The sequence below is a fragment of the Simochromis diagramma genome, unplaced genomic scaffold (assembly GCF_900408965.1).
Source record: "Simochromis diagramma unplaced genomic scaffold, fSimDia1.1 OVJJ01000545.1, whole genome shotgun sequence".
Taxonomy (NCBI): Eukaryota; Metazoa; Chordata; class Actinopteri; order Cichliformes; family Cichlidae; genus Simochromis; species Simochromis diagramma.
The window spans coordinates 2,117,093-2,132,832 of record NW_024387371.1 but is presented as its reverse complement, the minus strand read 5'-3'; the positions used below and the strand labels follow the sequence as shown (position 1 = coordinate 2,132,832).

Here is a 15,740-nt window from a genome sequence, read left to right as displayed (position 1 = left end):
TAGGAGTGAAATTTATGTATTCCACAGCCATATATTTGGCACACCTTGCCCAAGATCAAGATCATATTTAATGATACATAAATATTTATTTTTATTTAGCCTCACCGTAGTTTTGCCATTTGCTTATTTCACTATTGCTGTGTATGTTTGCCAACCTTGTGATACATACCACACCTTTTGCTTTCAACGGTACTTTAGTGAATCCAATGCTTCTTTGGGTATGCTACAACAGGAAAGCTTCCTCTTTCTAGCAACAGATGAGATTTATGATTCAGCACCCACACAGGAAATCATACTTCCCATTTTCCTATCAAAATATGTAGAAATGAGTAGTGAGTCAAGAATTTCGCACACCACTGTATTTACCAACAGGTTATATGTCATTTGGTGGTATTCTGCACTCTCCCCAGTAGTCTCAGGACCTGTCCACTTCACATTGCAAGAGTTTTTTTTCCCCCCATCCATAGGTCCATCAAGTCTCTGAATGTTATTGACTTCCTGGGTTCTCTGGTCGTCACTTCTTCTGTGGATGCAGCTTAATTCTTAAGAAATGTTATCTTGTAAGCTGCTCTGCTACTTCTACAGAGCAGGCCGCTTGTGGAGTGTGCAGGACTGTGTTAAAGGCAGGGCAAAGGTGCTCAGTACACTTTTAAAACCCATTGTAATAATAATAATAATAATACACTCTTTTTTTAAAAGGACAAATGACACAACACAGATTTAATGCATATATTGGAAACTTTATCATCTAACAAAAGTATTGCAACAACAAAACAGCTTCATCTTCTGTCTCTTCACATCATTGGTTTAATCTTCATAGAACTTTTTCTTTCCCTTTTCCCCCAAAGTGTGCTCATTTTATAATTTCCCCCCTCCAGAGAATTGTTGATATCTGGAGAGAAAAAAAAAAAAAAAAAAAAGTGAGTAAGACAATTTATCCTCCAGTTCATTCTCACTAAAACACAGCCTCTGACATTTCTTTCACAAACTTTACTTGAGAAATTCCGTAAACTGAAGCAGGCGTTCGTATCACTTGGGATCAAGGAATTTAGCATAGGTTTGTATCGTCAAACAACACCTACAATTTATGGCAGGTTCATTTCTGAAAAGCAGCATCAACTGATTGATTTATGCTGTCACTGAAGAGAAATACTTGCTAGTGTAAACCTGAACGCTGTATGTTGTAAATTACGGCTGCCATGATTAGTCGACTAGTCACGATTACGTCGACTATCAAAATCATCGACGACTAATTTAATAGTCGACGTGTCGTTTAAAGCTTTGTAAGATCCCAAAAGATGCAGAAGTAGTAGGATTTAAGAGTGTAATAACGGACTGAAACAGAAGATGGCAGCACTGCATGTACAAGGATGCCAGCTGCCGTTAAACCCAGAAGAAGAAGCAGTGTCCGGTATCGTAGCTGTGTCCAAATTCAGAAACTGCATCCTTCTGCACCCACATTTGTAGGCCAATTACGTTACAGCGACACGATGAAGACTGTCCAAATTTGAAGACTCCGACAAATGCGCCCTTCATTTCCCCAGATTTGAAGGATGGGTCGGGTATATACTTCGTGACCCAACCTATCCCAGAATTCATAGCGTGGCCCTGCTCAGTTTCCAACAATGGCAGTAGCTAGTTAGTTTTAATATTACTCTTATTATTCTTTCTGGGTCACAAAATAAACGTTTAATATATTTTCAGGCGAGAATGTAGCTGTGTAAACTTCAAATATCTGCTCAGTTTATCAAGACACCACATATTTTCAAAAGCGCTCCGACGTTTTTGGAGACGTCTGTTACCCACCAGTTCGATAGCTAGCCGGGGTTCAAGGCTCACTAGAGCCGGTGAGAACACCGGACTCCCGGCAAATCGTTTTTAAACCCACCGCCGTCTTTCGCTACTCAGGTTAACAATGATATACAAGTCACTTGGATAACTTAAAAATGTTATTGTTTGGCTTTTTTCAGTATTTTATTTGTTCCTAAGTAAATCGGTTTGGCTGAGATTAAAGTTATAGTTTTTACACAGCTGAATAAACCTCAAGCAGACAACTGATTATCAGAAGTGTGAGATGCTCAAGAATATACTCCAGTGTCCTGTTATATTTTAGATAGCAAGGAGCAGACGGCTGAGTTTATTAAACTTCACCGAAACAATCTGCAAATTTCATTAAAATTTTATAAACTATCATCTTGCCTTTATTTTTAGTTAGCACATACCTTAAACACTTAAAGCTGTAAGCTAATGACAGTTATATAAGAGCAGATGCATGCTGGTGCAATAAGCTGTACGTTTTACATCCAATGGATGCATGATCTGATTAGTCGGCTAATCGTAAAAATAATCGGTGACTATTCGACTATCAAAATAATCGTTTGTGGCAGCCCTATTATAAATATAATGGTGCAGAGAAACAAAAGACTTCGTTGCTGACCTTTAAGGCCTCTTCACTGCTTAGGAGAATGTTCCTTCGCCTGGTGAGCCTGCAAGACTGCAATCGCCTCATCCACCTGACCCAAACAGTGGAAATATTTAAAAAAAAAAAGGGGAGAAAAAAAACAAACTGAAACAACAGACCTCTTTCATAAATGGCAGGCAACAGCCAGAAAAGTGTTATACTAGGACAAAGACTGGAAATGCAAAAATATCTTGCTTGGCAGTCTTCTTTATGCAATAAAAATCAATTTACCGTAACTCTAAGGCTTACCAAGCATCGACCTTCTCTCCAATAAATACATAAAAATCCAAAAAGAGGAGAAAATTACAAATCAGACTCAGACCTATCTAATTTACCCAACTGGGAATGTAGTGACATTCCAGATGACTGAGAAAGCTATCCAGTCTTTAAGTATGACGTCATGAGTCGTGTCTGGGCCCAAACTCCGCTGCAGGTCAAATGATCACTGTGGCATCACTAAGAGTTAAAAAAAAAACTGTCTAAATTCTTTCGTATGTAATAAAATGATCAGTGTTGCTGCTCTACCAGATGTAACAATTACGTTTAACATCCAGGCATCCATGAAAACAGAATTTATTAAATTTAACAGAGTTAGAAGTTAGCAGGGAGTTAGCTTGCTAGTTTCCGTCTGAATATAATATACCATGTTCTGACTGAGAGACTTCTGAGACCAATTAAAACATACAGCTCTGCTATCATTTCCGACATAAATGAAGACAGGAAAGTAAACAGCAGTGACGTTTGTAGGGTTACTGAAAATTGGCTAGCTGGTATATAATGATGTGCTACATGATCGCTAGCGACACAGCTATGTTAGCATATTATAAACATTGAAGCTGGAGGATGAACGCTAACTTTTTTCTACTCTGTAAAAGTTAACGTGAGGGTTCCCGATGGTTCGGGACAAATGCAATCGCATGGCAGGATGCTGTAAATGGACCAAACTTCAGCCAGGAGAACAACTGAGATAATCCATCCACAATACGACGTTAGTCATTAATATACTGCTGCATGGGCTGAGCTGTAGTTACATTGTAAGCTTTTAAAAACTGAGCTTTAAAATGAATAGCAGTATTAAAAACTGAGAGAGACAGACAGTGATCACTTACTGTTTGTAGGGGGGGGGGGGGTTGAGATTAAATAGAACAAGATACAAAGCATTAAAACATGTTAAATGCAGGGTAGTTTGGGTCCGGAAGCAGGATTCATCATGTCATCACTTAAAGACCAGATTGGGTCATCCCCTCCCCCTAGTAAAATAATTGCTGGACAGCAGTAGCCTCATTGACAGGTTCAAGAAACCAATATGAGATAATCTGAGTTTTGTGACATGACACATTAATCTGCTGGAACCAGCCATCAGAAGATATGTACACTATGGTCACTTAGGTAGGCATTTTTTTAACCAATACTCAGTTGGTTTGCCAAGGATATGTCCCACACACCATTACACCAGCACCAGGAGCCTGAACTGCTGATATAAGGCACAATGGTCAAATTGTTGATACCAAATTCTGATACCTATATGCATTAGGCTGACTGACTGCAATCGACTGATTAGATATTTGTTTAACAACTAAATTGTACCTAATAAAGTGGCCAGAGAATATTCTGAGATCAAACTGGACCACGTGTGGCACATTAACTAAAATAAATCTTTTTCCTATAACATGAGGAAGGATGAAGATGCGGAGGTAAACAGGTGGACCTTGACTTCCCTTTTGCTCAAACTACTTCAAAAGGGAATAATGACAGCGATGGGCAAACAGAATTCAAAAGTATTTAAAAAAAAATTTCAGCATGGGGTGTCAAAAAGAAGAAAAGGAAAGAAATGCTTCTCCCACTTGAGGTTTAGACGTTAAACCGAAGGTTTACAGGTATGACTCCGACATCCTGCCGCCACCAATGTGCAAATGCTGTCACTAGAACAAACCAGCACCACCTATTTTCGAGCTATTTTGGTTTCACTGTTGTACAGGGGAAGGAAGTTGTGGCTTATCATCCATCTTTATATACAGTCTAGAGTGCAGACCAGCTCACAGAAAAACATGAACATTAATGTACCTTAGCGTGCAGGGACTCGGGCGACTCCAGCATATGCAGCAGCTCTGAGTTGTCGATCTCCAGCAACATCCCAGTGATTTTACCAGCCAGGTTTGGATGCAGAGCGTGAATCAGTGGGTACAGTCGCTCCCCTGTGTGTCACAGCAGAGACAATGGAATGAAGACAAATATACACAAGCTGTTTCAATCTGCATAGCAGGAAAAAAAAAAAAAAAAAAAAAAAAAAAAAAAAAAAAAAAACACAACAGGCAGAACTGAGTGATGACAGACCAAGGAGCTGTTTCTGATCCATTGGTGGGGCTGCAGCCAGCACTGAGGCGGTAAGCAGCTCTGGGCCTTGAATGTGTACTGGTGGCTCCATCACCGGCGCAGCAACAACCTGAAGACATCCAGATGCCAATCGCCTAAATTTTTTTGTCTTAAACATATTATAGCTGTAAACACCACCCACGCAGATACCCACACCCACTCACAGAACAAAACAATCCCACAGATGTCTCTCATTTTCAGCTTGTATATCACTGGTTAACTCATGTCAAAATGAAGTAGAAGAAGGGTTGTTTTCCTTAGCTGCGTTTTACATTTTCCAATGACTATTAATGCCCATTTGTTAAGTGAATCTAAGCCTATATTCAGCAACAATCTAAAATAAGGTTGTCATTTAACCTCAACCTAAGTTAACTAACTACACTGCAAGTCATTGTGCACCCTCAGTGCTCCAACTTACTGTCTGGGTTTCACACATTTTTCTTGATCCTCGCTAAGTATTAAAAATAGAAATGATCACAGTGCAAACACTACCTGTAGTCTAGGCATGGGTGCAGGCACAGTAACAACCTGCTGAGGGTTCCTCACTGCTGACGCATACTTGTACTGGCTGCTTCTGGCCACATTGGCAATGTCAGTGCGCCCTCCTACAGTCTGGGTTCCAATGTCATCTAAAGAGACAGTCAGCACCATCCACGTGAATGGGACATTTCAGAAGGAGACTGCTTGTCTGCTGCCATAGTTCAGGAGCTCACTTGTCTTTTGTGTTGAGGTTACGATGCGTGGCGCCTGGGTGGAAGCCTGTCTGACTGTAGCGATGGGGCTCGATCCACGTCGGGGGACAGAGCCAGAAACCAGCTGGGTGGTGTAGGGGCCTAAGCATGTAGAGAACAATTATATCATACAGTACTGTGCAAAACTCTTGAGTCACCATTAGCTGCCTTTTGGTCTTTGTTCTGTTTCCTGTCAAGATGATCCCACACTGCTTCAATAATGTTGAGGTCCGGGCTCTGCGGATGCCAATCTGACTGGTATTGTTCCACCATGTGTTTTTCTATCCAGGTATGCTTTTACTGCACTGCCATGTGTTTGGGACTGCCATGTCAGCGGAAAAATTCTGGGATACTTCCTACAACTTTACAGATCAAATTTGTTGTTTTATATATATTATATATAAGGAATTATCCTATATATCTATTTTAATATATAATATATCATTATGTATATTATATATATATATATTTTTTAAACCGCTACACAAGTGTAACAGATATTCCCTCACCCTGTGGTCTTGGTGGCTGTCCTGTCCAGCGAGGGACTGGTCTCACATTGCTGACAGCAGTGTGGTTGTAAAAGGAGCGCGTGGGAGGCTGCAGATATAATGCAAATATTAGCACTGGTGCAACTTCAAAATGTCAGAACGTTGGGAGCTGATGCAAATTTGCCCAGACTTAAACAACTGATAAAGCCCAGACTTTATCAGTTGTTCTTTTTTTTCCCCTAACATTTTGATGACACATTTTGCTGCGTTAATAAAATGGCCTATTTTGTTCCCGATGTCACCGTTTAAAGAGCCCTACCTGTGGTAATGTGACATAATATCCAGACTGATGGTATGAGTCGATTAGCGGGCTGGCCATGGTTCTCAGGGTAGCAAGTCTTTGCATGTACTTATTTGTTAGAATTGCTTTACGCTCCTCTCTCCGCTGAGCCAGAGCCACATACAGTGGCTTGGTTGCAACAATTCTCCCATTCATTTCAGTCACTGCTTTTGTTGCCTCCTCAGGGGAAGAGAAACAGACAAAACCAAAGCCTTTGCTTTGGGAGCCATCTGTCATCACCTACAGGAAACAAAACGTTCACAGTCAGAAATCTTTGAAGGTTCCTAACACTAAAGCACAAAAGAAAACAAAAAGGTAAAACCAGAGACATTATATAAAGAATCTTTAATGGCACTCAATACATCCTGTATGGGGAGGGGACAACAACCCCCCCTCCTCAACAAGACAATTTACAGTCCACATTCAGGAACACCCTTTTCACATATGTCTTCAGGAATATCTACATGTCAACAACTTGATATCACTATAAAAACTTAGGGATCGAACCACCAATTCTCAAGTTAATGAATAACCCGCTTTACCTCCTGAGCCACAGTGCTTTCATGAGATGATCAGAAATGAATTCATGTCAGCAATCTGCATAAATCCATTATTGAAATGTTGTAAAGCACCTTTGTGGAAAATAATAATTTTACAAACATTATTTTGGCACAAAATTTTCTTACTGCTAACCAGTGTTGGTGAAGTTACTTGAAAAAAGTAATTAGTAACTAATTACTTCCCCCAAAAAAGTAATCCTGTTACTTTACTGATTACTTATTTTCAAAATTACTTAGTTACTTTTTAAAAACACGATTTACAACCTGAATAGGCAATAAAGTGATAGATCTTTCAGCCCAATTCTACTTTTTCTGCAAAATCCATCATGAAATGTAATCAAATGGAAAAGTCTTTTTAAAACTTGTTTTATTAGTTTTAATCTTTTAACTTTATGCATCAAGCAAACATTAAATTATATGCAACATTCTCTGACTTGAATAAATTGGTTTAACATTTAAACCTATTTTCTGCACATTCCAGCACATAAAATAAAATATTTTTTGTGTTTACACTCACTATTTCAAATAAATGCAAGTGAAACACAGCAGAAAATAAATAAAATCAATCCTGCTGCTCTATTTTCACCTGTATAGCAGGCGGATGTTTGCCCTGGTGCAGTTGTGCCGCGGCGGCCAGTGGAAGAATCCGCGAGTTTCTGTGTGAATTTCCCATTCACTGGTAGCGCACTCTGTGCTTGTTCGGAAGTTAAGGGTTTTTTCGCTGTAAAAAGAAGTTTTCTTCCCACGCAGTGAACAGCGAACGCTAATGTTTTTGTCACTTTTTACGGAATCAAACTCAAAGTAAGGTCAGTACTTCCATGCTTTAAACGCTGCACGCTCATACTCTCTCCCGCACTCCATATATGATCCATTGTTGATCTGCACACAGCTGTTGCCACGAATGTCGCACTCGCTTATGTCATTGTCAAGAGACACTCTCGCAAAAAAATCAGTTTTAGTAACGCAGCGTGCTTACGGGAAAGTACCAGTAATCCAATTACCTTTTTTGCAATAGTAATCCCTTACTTTACTCGTTACCTGAAAAAGTAATCTGATTACAGTAACACAGAAGAGCATCGCAGCTACTGTGAACACACCACCCAGTTCAAAAATCATTCCCTCGCCATAAAAGCTATTAGATTTTAACAGGAACCTTCCAGAAGGAAAAAAGGTTTGGGCATTCATGGATTTGTGTACAAAGAACTTCATTACTTTAGTGGGACATTATCCTGTTACCTCACCTTTGCACTGGTGATGGTGCCATAAGGAGCAAACTCCTTCCGAAGTCTCTCATCGTCGATGCTGTCGTCCAAGTTCTTTACATACAGATTCACCCCCTGGAATTACAAAGAGTTACGTTCCTGTCTTCTCAAGCTCAACAATGTAAAAACACAAACCTAAAAGATGATCAAAATACCATTTTAGTTTTGAGTAAGATGTTTTGTTCAGCCTTTCCATCAACAGTAAAATGCCCATACACTCAATGGATCAACGTCACAAGTTAAAGCCTATCTGGCTAAAAACATTTCAAAGGAATTTCCTTCTCACACATGAAATCCAATCAGCTCTGAAATTCTTTCTTTGTGGGCTAAATGCTGCCAAGCTATTTCATCATGCTTGCAGTTATTCAGTTATGTAGTTAAGCACTCCTTCATATCTAGATTAAACATTCCCATCTGACTTTAAGAGAAAGCACTACCAAAATGGTTAGATTGCTTTAGATTCCATTTTGTTGCTATTACAAACTTGATTATTTATAAAACAATGCCTGTGTTTTCTAGTTGGGATGGCCCAATGGACAGGTCTGCTTCCTATCCGGTTCATGACACGCATAAATCAATCTAACAAAAGAGCATTTCTGATTCTTCTAACCATTTGGCAATGTCAGCAAAATAATAAAACACCCAATACTCAATACTGAAAAACAATGGTGGAAAAAACAACATAACTTGAGCCTCATGCTGAACACCCACATATACTGTTTGGATAAATGACAACTTTTCCACTTTCATTTGGAATGATTTTCAAGACAATGTTTGACTTTACTATGACAACATCAAGACTGTGTAAATTAATATCAGATAATGTACTATTTAGGAATGCAAGGAGGAGACTGAGTCTGCCCCACAGCTGACTCCTGATGACCCAGACCCAGGTAAGCAAGAGAAAATGAATGAATGGATTACAAGCACCACTAAGACTTTAAAATATTCAAAAAAAACATTGCACTATAATCACCTAATAATTAATTCAAAATGATCAACAGTAAGAACCATTAAATAGTATTCATATTATAGTTTCATGCACAACAGCAGCACCTGATAGCGCTGGATGCGGTCCTGTTTGATTTGGTCGAACTTGCGTTTGAGCTCTCCCTGGCGCTCAAGACGCTTCTGAGCCCGCCCTACATAGAGGATTTTCCCATTGATCTCCTTTCCATTCATTTCATTAACAGCCTGGGAAAAAATAAATAGCATAGGGATCATAAACATACAGTGTTACGTACAGTATAAGCGCAACTGGAAAGTATTCAAAGTGCTTCACTTGTTCAATATTTTGCTATTTCAAAACCGATTCATTTTTCATGAAATTTCGTGAAATTCCTTGCATGGTCGCCCGTCAGATCTTTCTACACCTTGACTTGAGTCCACCCCTAGTAAATTCAGTTGACTGGACATGATTTGGAAAGGCACGTGTCAGACCACAAGCCAAGCCGTGAAGTCCAAGGAATTTTCTGTAGACCTCCAAGACAGGCCTGAATGCAGAGCATCATGTCTGGAGAAAACCAAGTACCGCCCTTCACCTGCTATGGGGATGGTTTTCAACAACAGGAACAAGAAGACTAGATGCCAGATCTCTGATGACCACCTGCTTCACAGCACTCTGGACCTTGGACTGGGGTAAAGGTTCATCCTCTAATAGCACCACAACCCTAAGCCTACAGTCAACGTAACTGTGGCTTCAGTATTACTTAGCGACCGTCCTTGACTTGACATCTCTGAAGAGTTCTGAAAATGACTGTGCACTGATGCTCTCCATTGAACATGATGGAGCTTGAACGGTTCTGCAAAGAAGGATGGGAGAAACTACCCCAAAATGGATTGCATTTATATAGCGCTTTTCTAGGCACCCAAAGCGCTTTACAATTACACTATTCATTCACGCTCACATTGACACACTGGTGCAGGCAAACCACAGATGTAGTCACAGCTGCCCTGGGGCAGACTGACAGAAGCGAGGCTGCCATATCGCACCATCGGCCCCTTTGGCCAACACCAGTAGGCGGTAGGGTAAAGTGTCTTGCCCAAGGACACAACGACCAGGACAGACAGAGCTGGGGGATCGAACCAGCAACCTTCCGGTTACCACAGTCATCCACTGAAAAGTACTTATTGTCCAAAAATAGGTGTGCAAAGACTGCAGCATACTCAGAAAAACCTGAGGCTGCAATTGCTACCTAAGGTGCTTCAACAAAGTAATGAGCAAAGGCTTTTAATATTTATGTACTTTTTATATTTTTTTTTTCTTGTTTTTAATACATTTGAAAGAACTAAACTTTTTGCAAAACAGGGAATAAGGCTATAAAATGACAAAAATGTGGATCAAGTGAAATGCTGTGAATACATTTCAGAAGCAATGTACCTTTTCAAGAGAAATTCAAAAACTACGATACTCAAAGAATTTAAGGTTACACTTTTTTTTTTTTTTTTAACCAACATTATATTTTCCAATTCAAAAAAAGGCCATCCTTTTCTACCTACTTAACTCAAACACTCCTGAACAGGATTCATTCAAGGTGTACAGTGACTGCATTATGATCCATGTGATCTTTTGTTGGGAGAAGTAAGATCTGTGTGCACACAGAAACTTGGTCTACACTACCTTCTGGGCATCTTCATGATGAGCATAGTTTACAAATCCAAATCCTCTTGAACGACCCTTCTCATCCTTCATGACCCGTACACTGAGAGTTCTCCCTGAGACCAAAACCAGACCACGAGATGCAAAGTGATCAAAAATAAACTAAAGGAACAAAAAAATAAAATAAAAGCTCACAATATTTTTATCTTACCAAATGCAGAGAAAACTTCCTTTAGTTTCTCATCAGTGAAGTCTTCACCAAAATTCTTGATGTAGACATTGGTGAACTTCATAGCCTTACTGCCAAACTCCACCTCTCTTTCCTTGCGTGACTTAAAGTGGCCAACAAATCTGTAGATGTCATTTAAAATGTTAACCAGAGAGACAGCATTTCGAGGAACAAATAAAAGGAAATTAATTACAGTGTGTTAAATTATCTTTGGCTACAAGACAAATGATTAGGACAGATCAAGAACATCGCAAACAAACAGCTTTGTTCGTTTGTGATAAATACTGTTACCTGCTTAGCCCTAAAATAATTTTATAATACAGATAAAGACAAACCTAGACAGATATCCTACCTATTCACTGACCTAAGAAGATACAACTGACACTTTTCTCCCAGGAAACGGGCCTTTGAGCTGACAATGCCATATCCCAACCGTTTACCCGCCTTTTGACTGAGCAAACAAAAACAAAAACAACAACACATGGAAAAATCATCTGCAAAACATGTGGAGTCTTCAGTAGTATTTAACCATTTAAATAGTTAAAATATATTTAAAAATCACCCACAACATTAAAACCATCTGATTAATATTGTGTATGTCACCTTTATGCTGCCAAAACAACTGGCCCATTGGGACATAATCATGAGACCTATCCCTGAGTGTGTCTTCCATGGAAGGAGCCATGTTTGCCACAGATTGTGAGTGCTCAATTGAACTGAGACATAGGAAGTTTGAGGAACGCCGGTTTGTCCTCCGGGCCACTGAGTGCCACTTCAGGTGTTTGGCAGTTTACATGGAGCCTTAGATCAGAATGAATAGGAATGCTCCATATAAAAAGACCTCGATCCAAATAAACAGGCTTAAATCATCTGAAAAATGTTTTTATATATTGCAGTAGTGGTTTAAAGGTAAGAACACCCCCCCCCCTCCAAAAAAATAAATAAATAAATAAATAAAATCACCAACCATTGCAGGCTACACAAAAACACAAAGAGTTGATGACAGTTAAAGTTTGATCTGTAGAATAGCACACAGAAACAAGTGTCTGGTGTCAATGTGAAATGTCACATCGCCTCGTCTACTGAAAATGACTTGCTTTTTCCCCACCAAGTAATGTGAACACCCACATTTAAAAACGTTAGGAGCAACACATAATTACAGCAACTACTGGGGCCTGTTTTATGAAGGAAATTCAATGTCCTCTGGAATTGTAAAACTCGTCTCCAGAGAGCCGTTTGGCCATCAGGCACTGGTTTTGTACATGGTAATCTTTTTTGCTGAACAGAAAGTCACGGAAAAGCCACAAAGGATAGCCACAGAGGATTGTAAATGTGTGAATTAGTCATCATTTTTACAGATGTCACACAGTTCTGATTAAATCCATTGGCGCATGTAAACGTCAGATCACATTATATCATGTATAATGTAAAACAGCTCATTTCAGCCTTAAACTGAAATGAGCTCAAAATGAAGAAAAAAAAAAAAAAGGAAAATAAAAAAGGGAGCACATAACCGCAGACAATTTGATGTATCAGTGGTTTAATGTTGTAGCTGATCCTTGTACATATTCTGCTCTAATCTTTGCCTGAGCTTATTTTTGTAGGCTACATTTAACCACTGACTGGAAACAACAGTGGTAAACAATTGAGTATTTAGTTCACTCACACTTTCCTATCATTCAGTAGCATCCCATTCATTGTTTCAATGGCCCGGTTTGCAGCCTCTTGAGTCTCAAAATGAACAAATCCATAGCCTTTGGATCCTTTTTCATCACAAACAACCTACAAGACAAACATTATAATCGGTGCAAATTACAAAGCTTTTGCTGTCATGACCATAATGAAAAGTGCCCGCTAAATTCATCTGTACTATGTTACAAACACAATGTAAACAATTGCTTTTAACCAAACTGAATGTGAGGAGTAAAATTTGGAAATGGGTTTTAATAACTTAAGTGATATGTGCTGCACTTTGAAATTACACAAGTCCATGATTCTGAAATCTACCATTTCTACCCTCTCAGTGTTTGGAGGAAGACTCTAGTCAGTCACAGTAACCATCAACTTCAGCTGCTTCAGCTCTGAGAGACGGCCCAGGTCACTTACCTTACAGGACAAAATATTTCCAAAGGCTGAGAAGGTGTCATACAGTGCTTTGTTGTCAATAGACTCATCCATGTTCTTGATAAAGATGTTACCCACACCAGATTTCCTGAGTCCTGGGTCGCGTTGAGACCACATTATTCTGATTGGCCGACCTTTGATGACATCGTAGTTCATCGTATCCAGGGCACACTCCGCTAAAACAAAGCAGAAAAATTAAAAGAAATTACTTACAAAAATGTATAATAATATATATTGTATACAGTCCCCTGTCTTGTTAGGTACACCTGTTCAACTGCTCCTTGAGGTAAATATTCAATTAGCCAATCACATGGCAGAAACTCAGTGCAGGGAGGCATGTAGACATGGGCAAGATGTCCTGCCGAAGTTCAAACTGAGCATCAGAATGTGAAACAAATGTGATTTAAGTAACTTTGAGTGTTTCAGAAAACTGGTGATCTGCCGGAATTTCCCCACACAGTCATCTCTAACCATCCAGTTAGCAACAGCTGGGCGAAAACACCATGTTAACTAGGGGCCTCTCCTGTCAACTAAGAGCAGAAAACTGAGGCTACAAATCACACAGGCTCACCAACACTGAACAACAGAAGACTGCATGCTCTGATGAGCCTTGACTTCCGCTACGACAGATTGTAATGTCAGAATTCGGAATAAACAACATTAAAATCCATCCTGCCACAAGGAGTGGAGTATGTACCTAATAAAGTGGAGCATATATTCACTATATTTCCATTGCATGTGTCACTATGGAGAATTAAGCTTATGCTCTAATTTAAGTGGTAAATTCATTCCACTCTGCAGTACTTTAGGTTTAAAATGTGGTTAATAATTTAGTTTACTTAATTTAGTTTATTCAATCATGATATTTTTCCTGACTTCTTTCAGGAAAAGTTATGAAATTTTTGACATTTCTTTGATTTTCTTGCCATTTTATAGACTAACCTCTCATCACAAATACCCCAACTATCATGAATTTGCTGATCGTTTTTAAGGTGTAGTGTCCTTCCTACTTTTAAATTCAGCTCTGAAGACAGTGATCTTTAGAATCACCTCAAAAGTTTGCTCTCATTAGACTGAAACAAGTCTTAACATTTTATAGCATTCACTGAGCAGCAAAAGGTCACAAATCAACCACACTGGTACTGTACCATCAGCAGGTTGCTGGAAGTTTACATAGGCATATCCCAGAGATCTGCGGGTGATGATGTCCCGGCACACACGGATCGACATGATTGGCCCAGCGGGAGAAAACTTCTGGTAAAGCATTGCCTCTGTGACATCAGGGTGCAGGTCTCCAACATACAGAGAAGCAAGAGGATATGCTGGTCCACTGCTGTTCATTTTGGGTAATAGCTGCTTGGAGAAAAACAGTTATGAGTGATTTAGACTTGTTTTTGTTTTGTTTCTTTTCTTGTTATAGTCATTTCTAATGTGCTGGTAAAATTAGATGCACTTCATTGTACTGATCTGCATTGGCAGAAATGTTTTCTTTGTTAATACATCACGTTTGAGAAGTTTTTATTTAGTACTCAAAAGTAGAAGAAATTATGTTAAATGTGTTATGTTATTAAATCAATACCTTTAACTGTGTTTTATCTAATTTCCATGAGATTTAGTGTCAAAGAAATTAATTGTAATGTGTTTTCAATGTCATCTACGTGTGTTCAAACCATTTATTTCAAACAGGGGTGGAAGGAATAACAAAAACAGATCTGCATGATGCAGTTTAACAGTGTCACAAACTACACAGCTTCCAAAATGTCAACACGTGAATCAAAACACAAAAGAATCTGCAGGCCCTGCTCCAGGCCTGACTGAATTAGGTTTGCATTAAGCACGTAAATTGTTAACTCCGTGTCTGAGTGGATAAAGTACTCCAACATAAAAATATTGAAGTGTATCCGAAAGTTAATACAAAGACAACTTCAAGACAGAAAGCTGTGGAATGTGGACAATTTGGAATCTAAAAATTCCTAACATGGTAAACATTTAAGTTATGAAACTTTAACACGTAGCACATGATTCAAAGCTAAGCGGTAAAATTAGCTGACGCCTGTGTCCTTTGTTTCTGAACTATTCATCAAAGTTAGCTAAGATGAGGAACCGTGTGACTTCGACTAAATAAACTTACATTTCAAGCTACTGCGTCGTACTGGAGATTTCCCGTTAAGCAGCTCGTCGGTACACTTTCCACATGGGCGGGAGCTTGTTTTGATTTAATTAGCGCCGTTGAACACCTGCACCTCCTCTCCGCGCAATAGAGTTTCAATTAAGCTGTGAGGGGTTCAAACATTAAATACACGTCACTCTCCGCGATGCAAAGTAGTTCTCATTAGCATATCAAGCGCTAATCTAATTTAGCTTGCCCTTTGCTTGTAGACAAGAGGGCAATTATAACCCTCACGTACCTTTTTGCTCAATTTCAGAGCTTTTTTTAGGCTTTTGTTTTACGTTTTAATTTTTAAATATACCTGGTGAACAAAAATGAAGACGTAATTTGCCTGTTATCTTAAACGAAACTTTATTTCACTGGATGGTTTTGACACGTTCCTATTTCTTACATGTAGAGTGAA

At 39.1% G+C, this 15,740-nt stretch overlaps 1 protein-coding gene across 4 annotated transcripts; it reads right to left on the bottom strand.

Annotated features, from left to right (window-relative positions):
- Positions 1 to 722: 722 nt before the first annotated feature.
- On the bottom strand, positions 723 to 15,564 carry LOC120718930 (embryonic polyadenylate-binding protein-like). Of its 4 annotated transcripts, none has more exons than XM_040007686.1 (17): positions 15,299 to 15,564; positions 14,316 to 14,523; positions 13,150 to 13,343; positions 12,710 to 12,825; positions 11,396 to 11,494; positions 11,026 to 11,165; positions 10,836 to 10,930; positions 9,272 to 9,409; positions 8,195 to 8,290; positions 6,373 to 6,633; positions 6,075 to 6,162; positions 5,548 to 5,667; positions 5,327 to 5,463; positions 4,796 to 4,904; positions 4,526 to 4,656; positions 2,438 to 2,513; positions 723 to 892 (listed from the first exon to the last, which is right to left on the bottom strand). In XM_040007686.1, the coding sequence occupies exons 2-16, from the start codon at positions 14,506 to 14,508 to the stop codon at positions 2,451 to 2,453; spliced, it is 1,980 nt and encodes a 659-aa protein (XP_039863620.1). In that variant the 5' UTR covers positions 14,509 to 14,523; positions 15,299 to 15,564; the 3' UTR covers positions 723 to 892; positions 2,438 to 2,450. The 4 variants fall into 4 exon arrangements, with proteins under 4 accessions (XP_039863620.1, XP_039863619.1, XP_039863621.1 ...); XM_040007685.1 differs by having other exon boundaries at positions 14,316 to 14,520; XM_040007687.1 differs by having other exon boundaries at positions 11,408 to 11,494; positions 14,316 to 14,520.
- Positions 15,565 to 15,740: the final 176 nt, after the last annotated feature.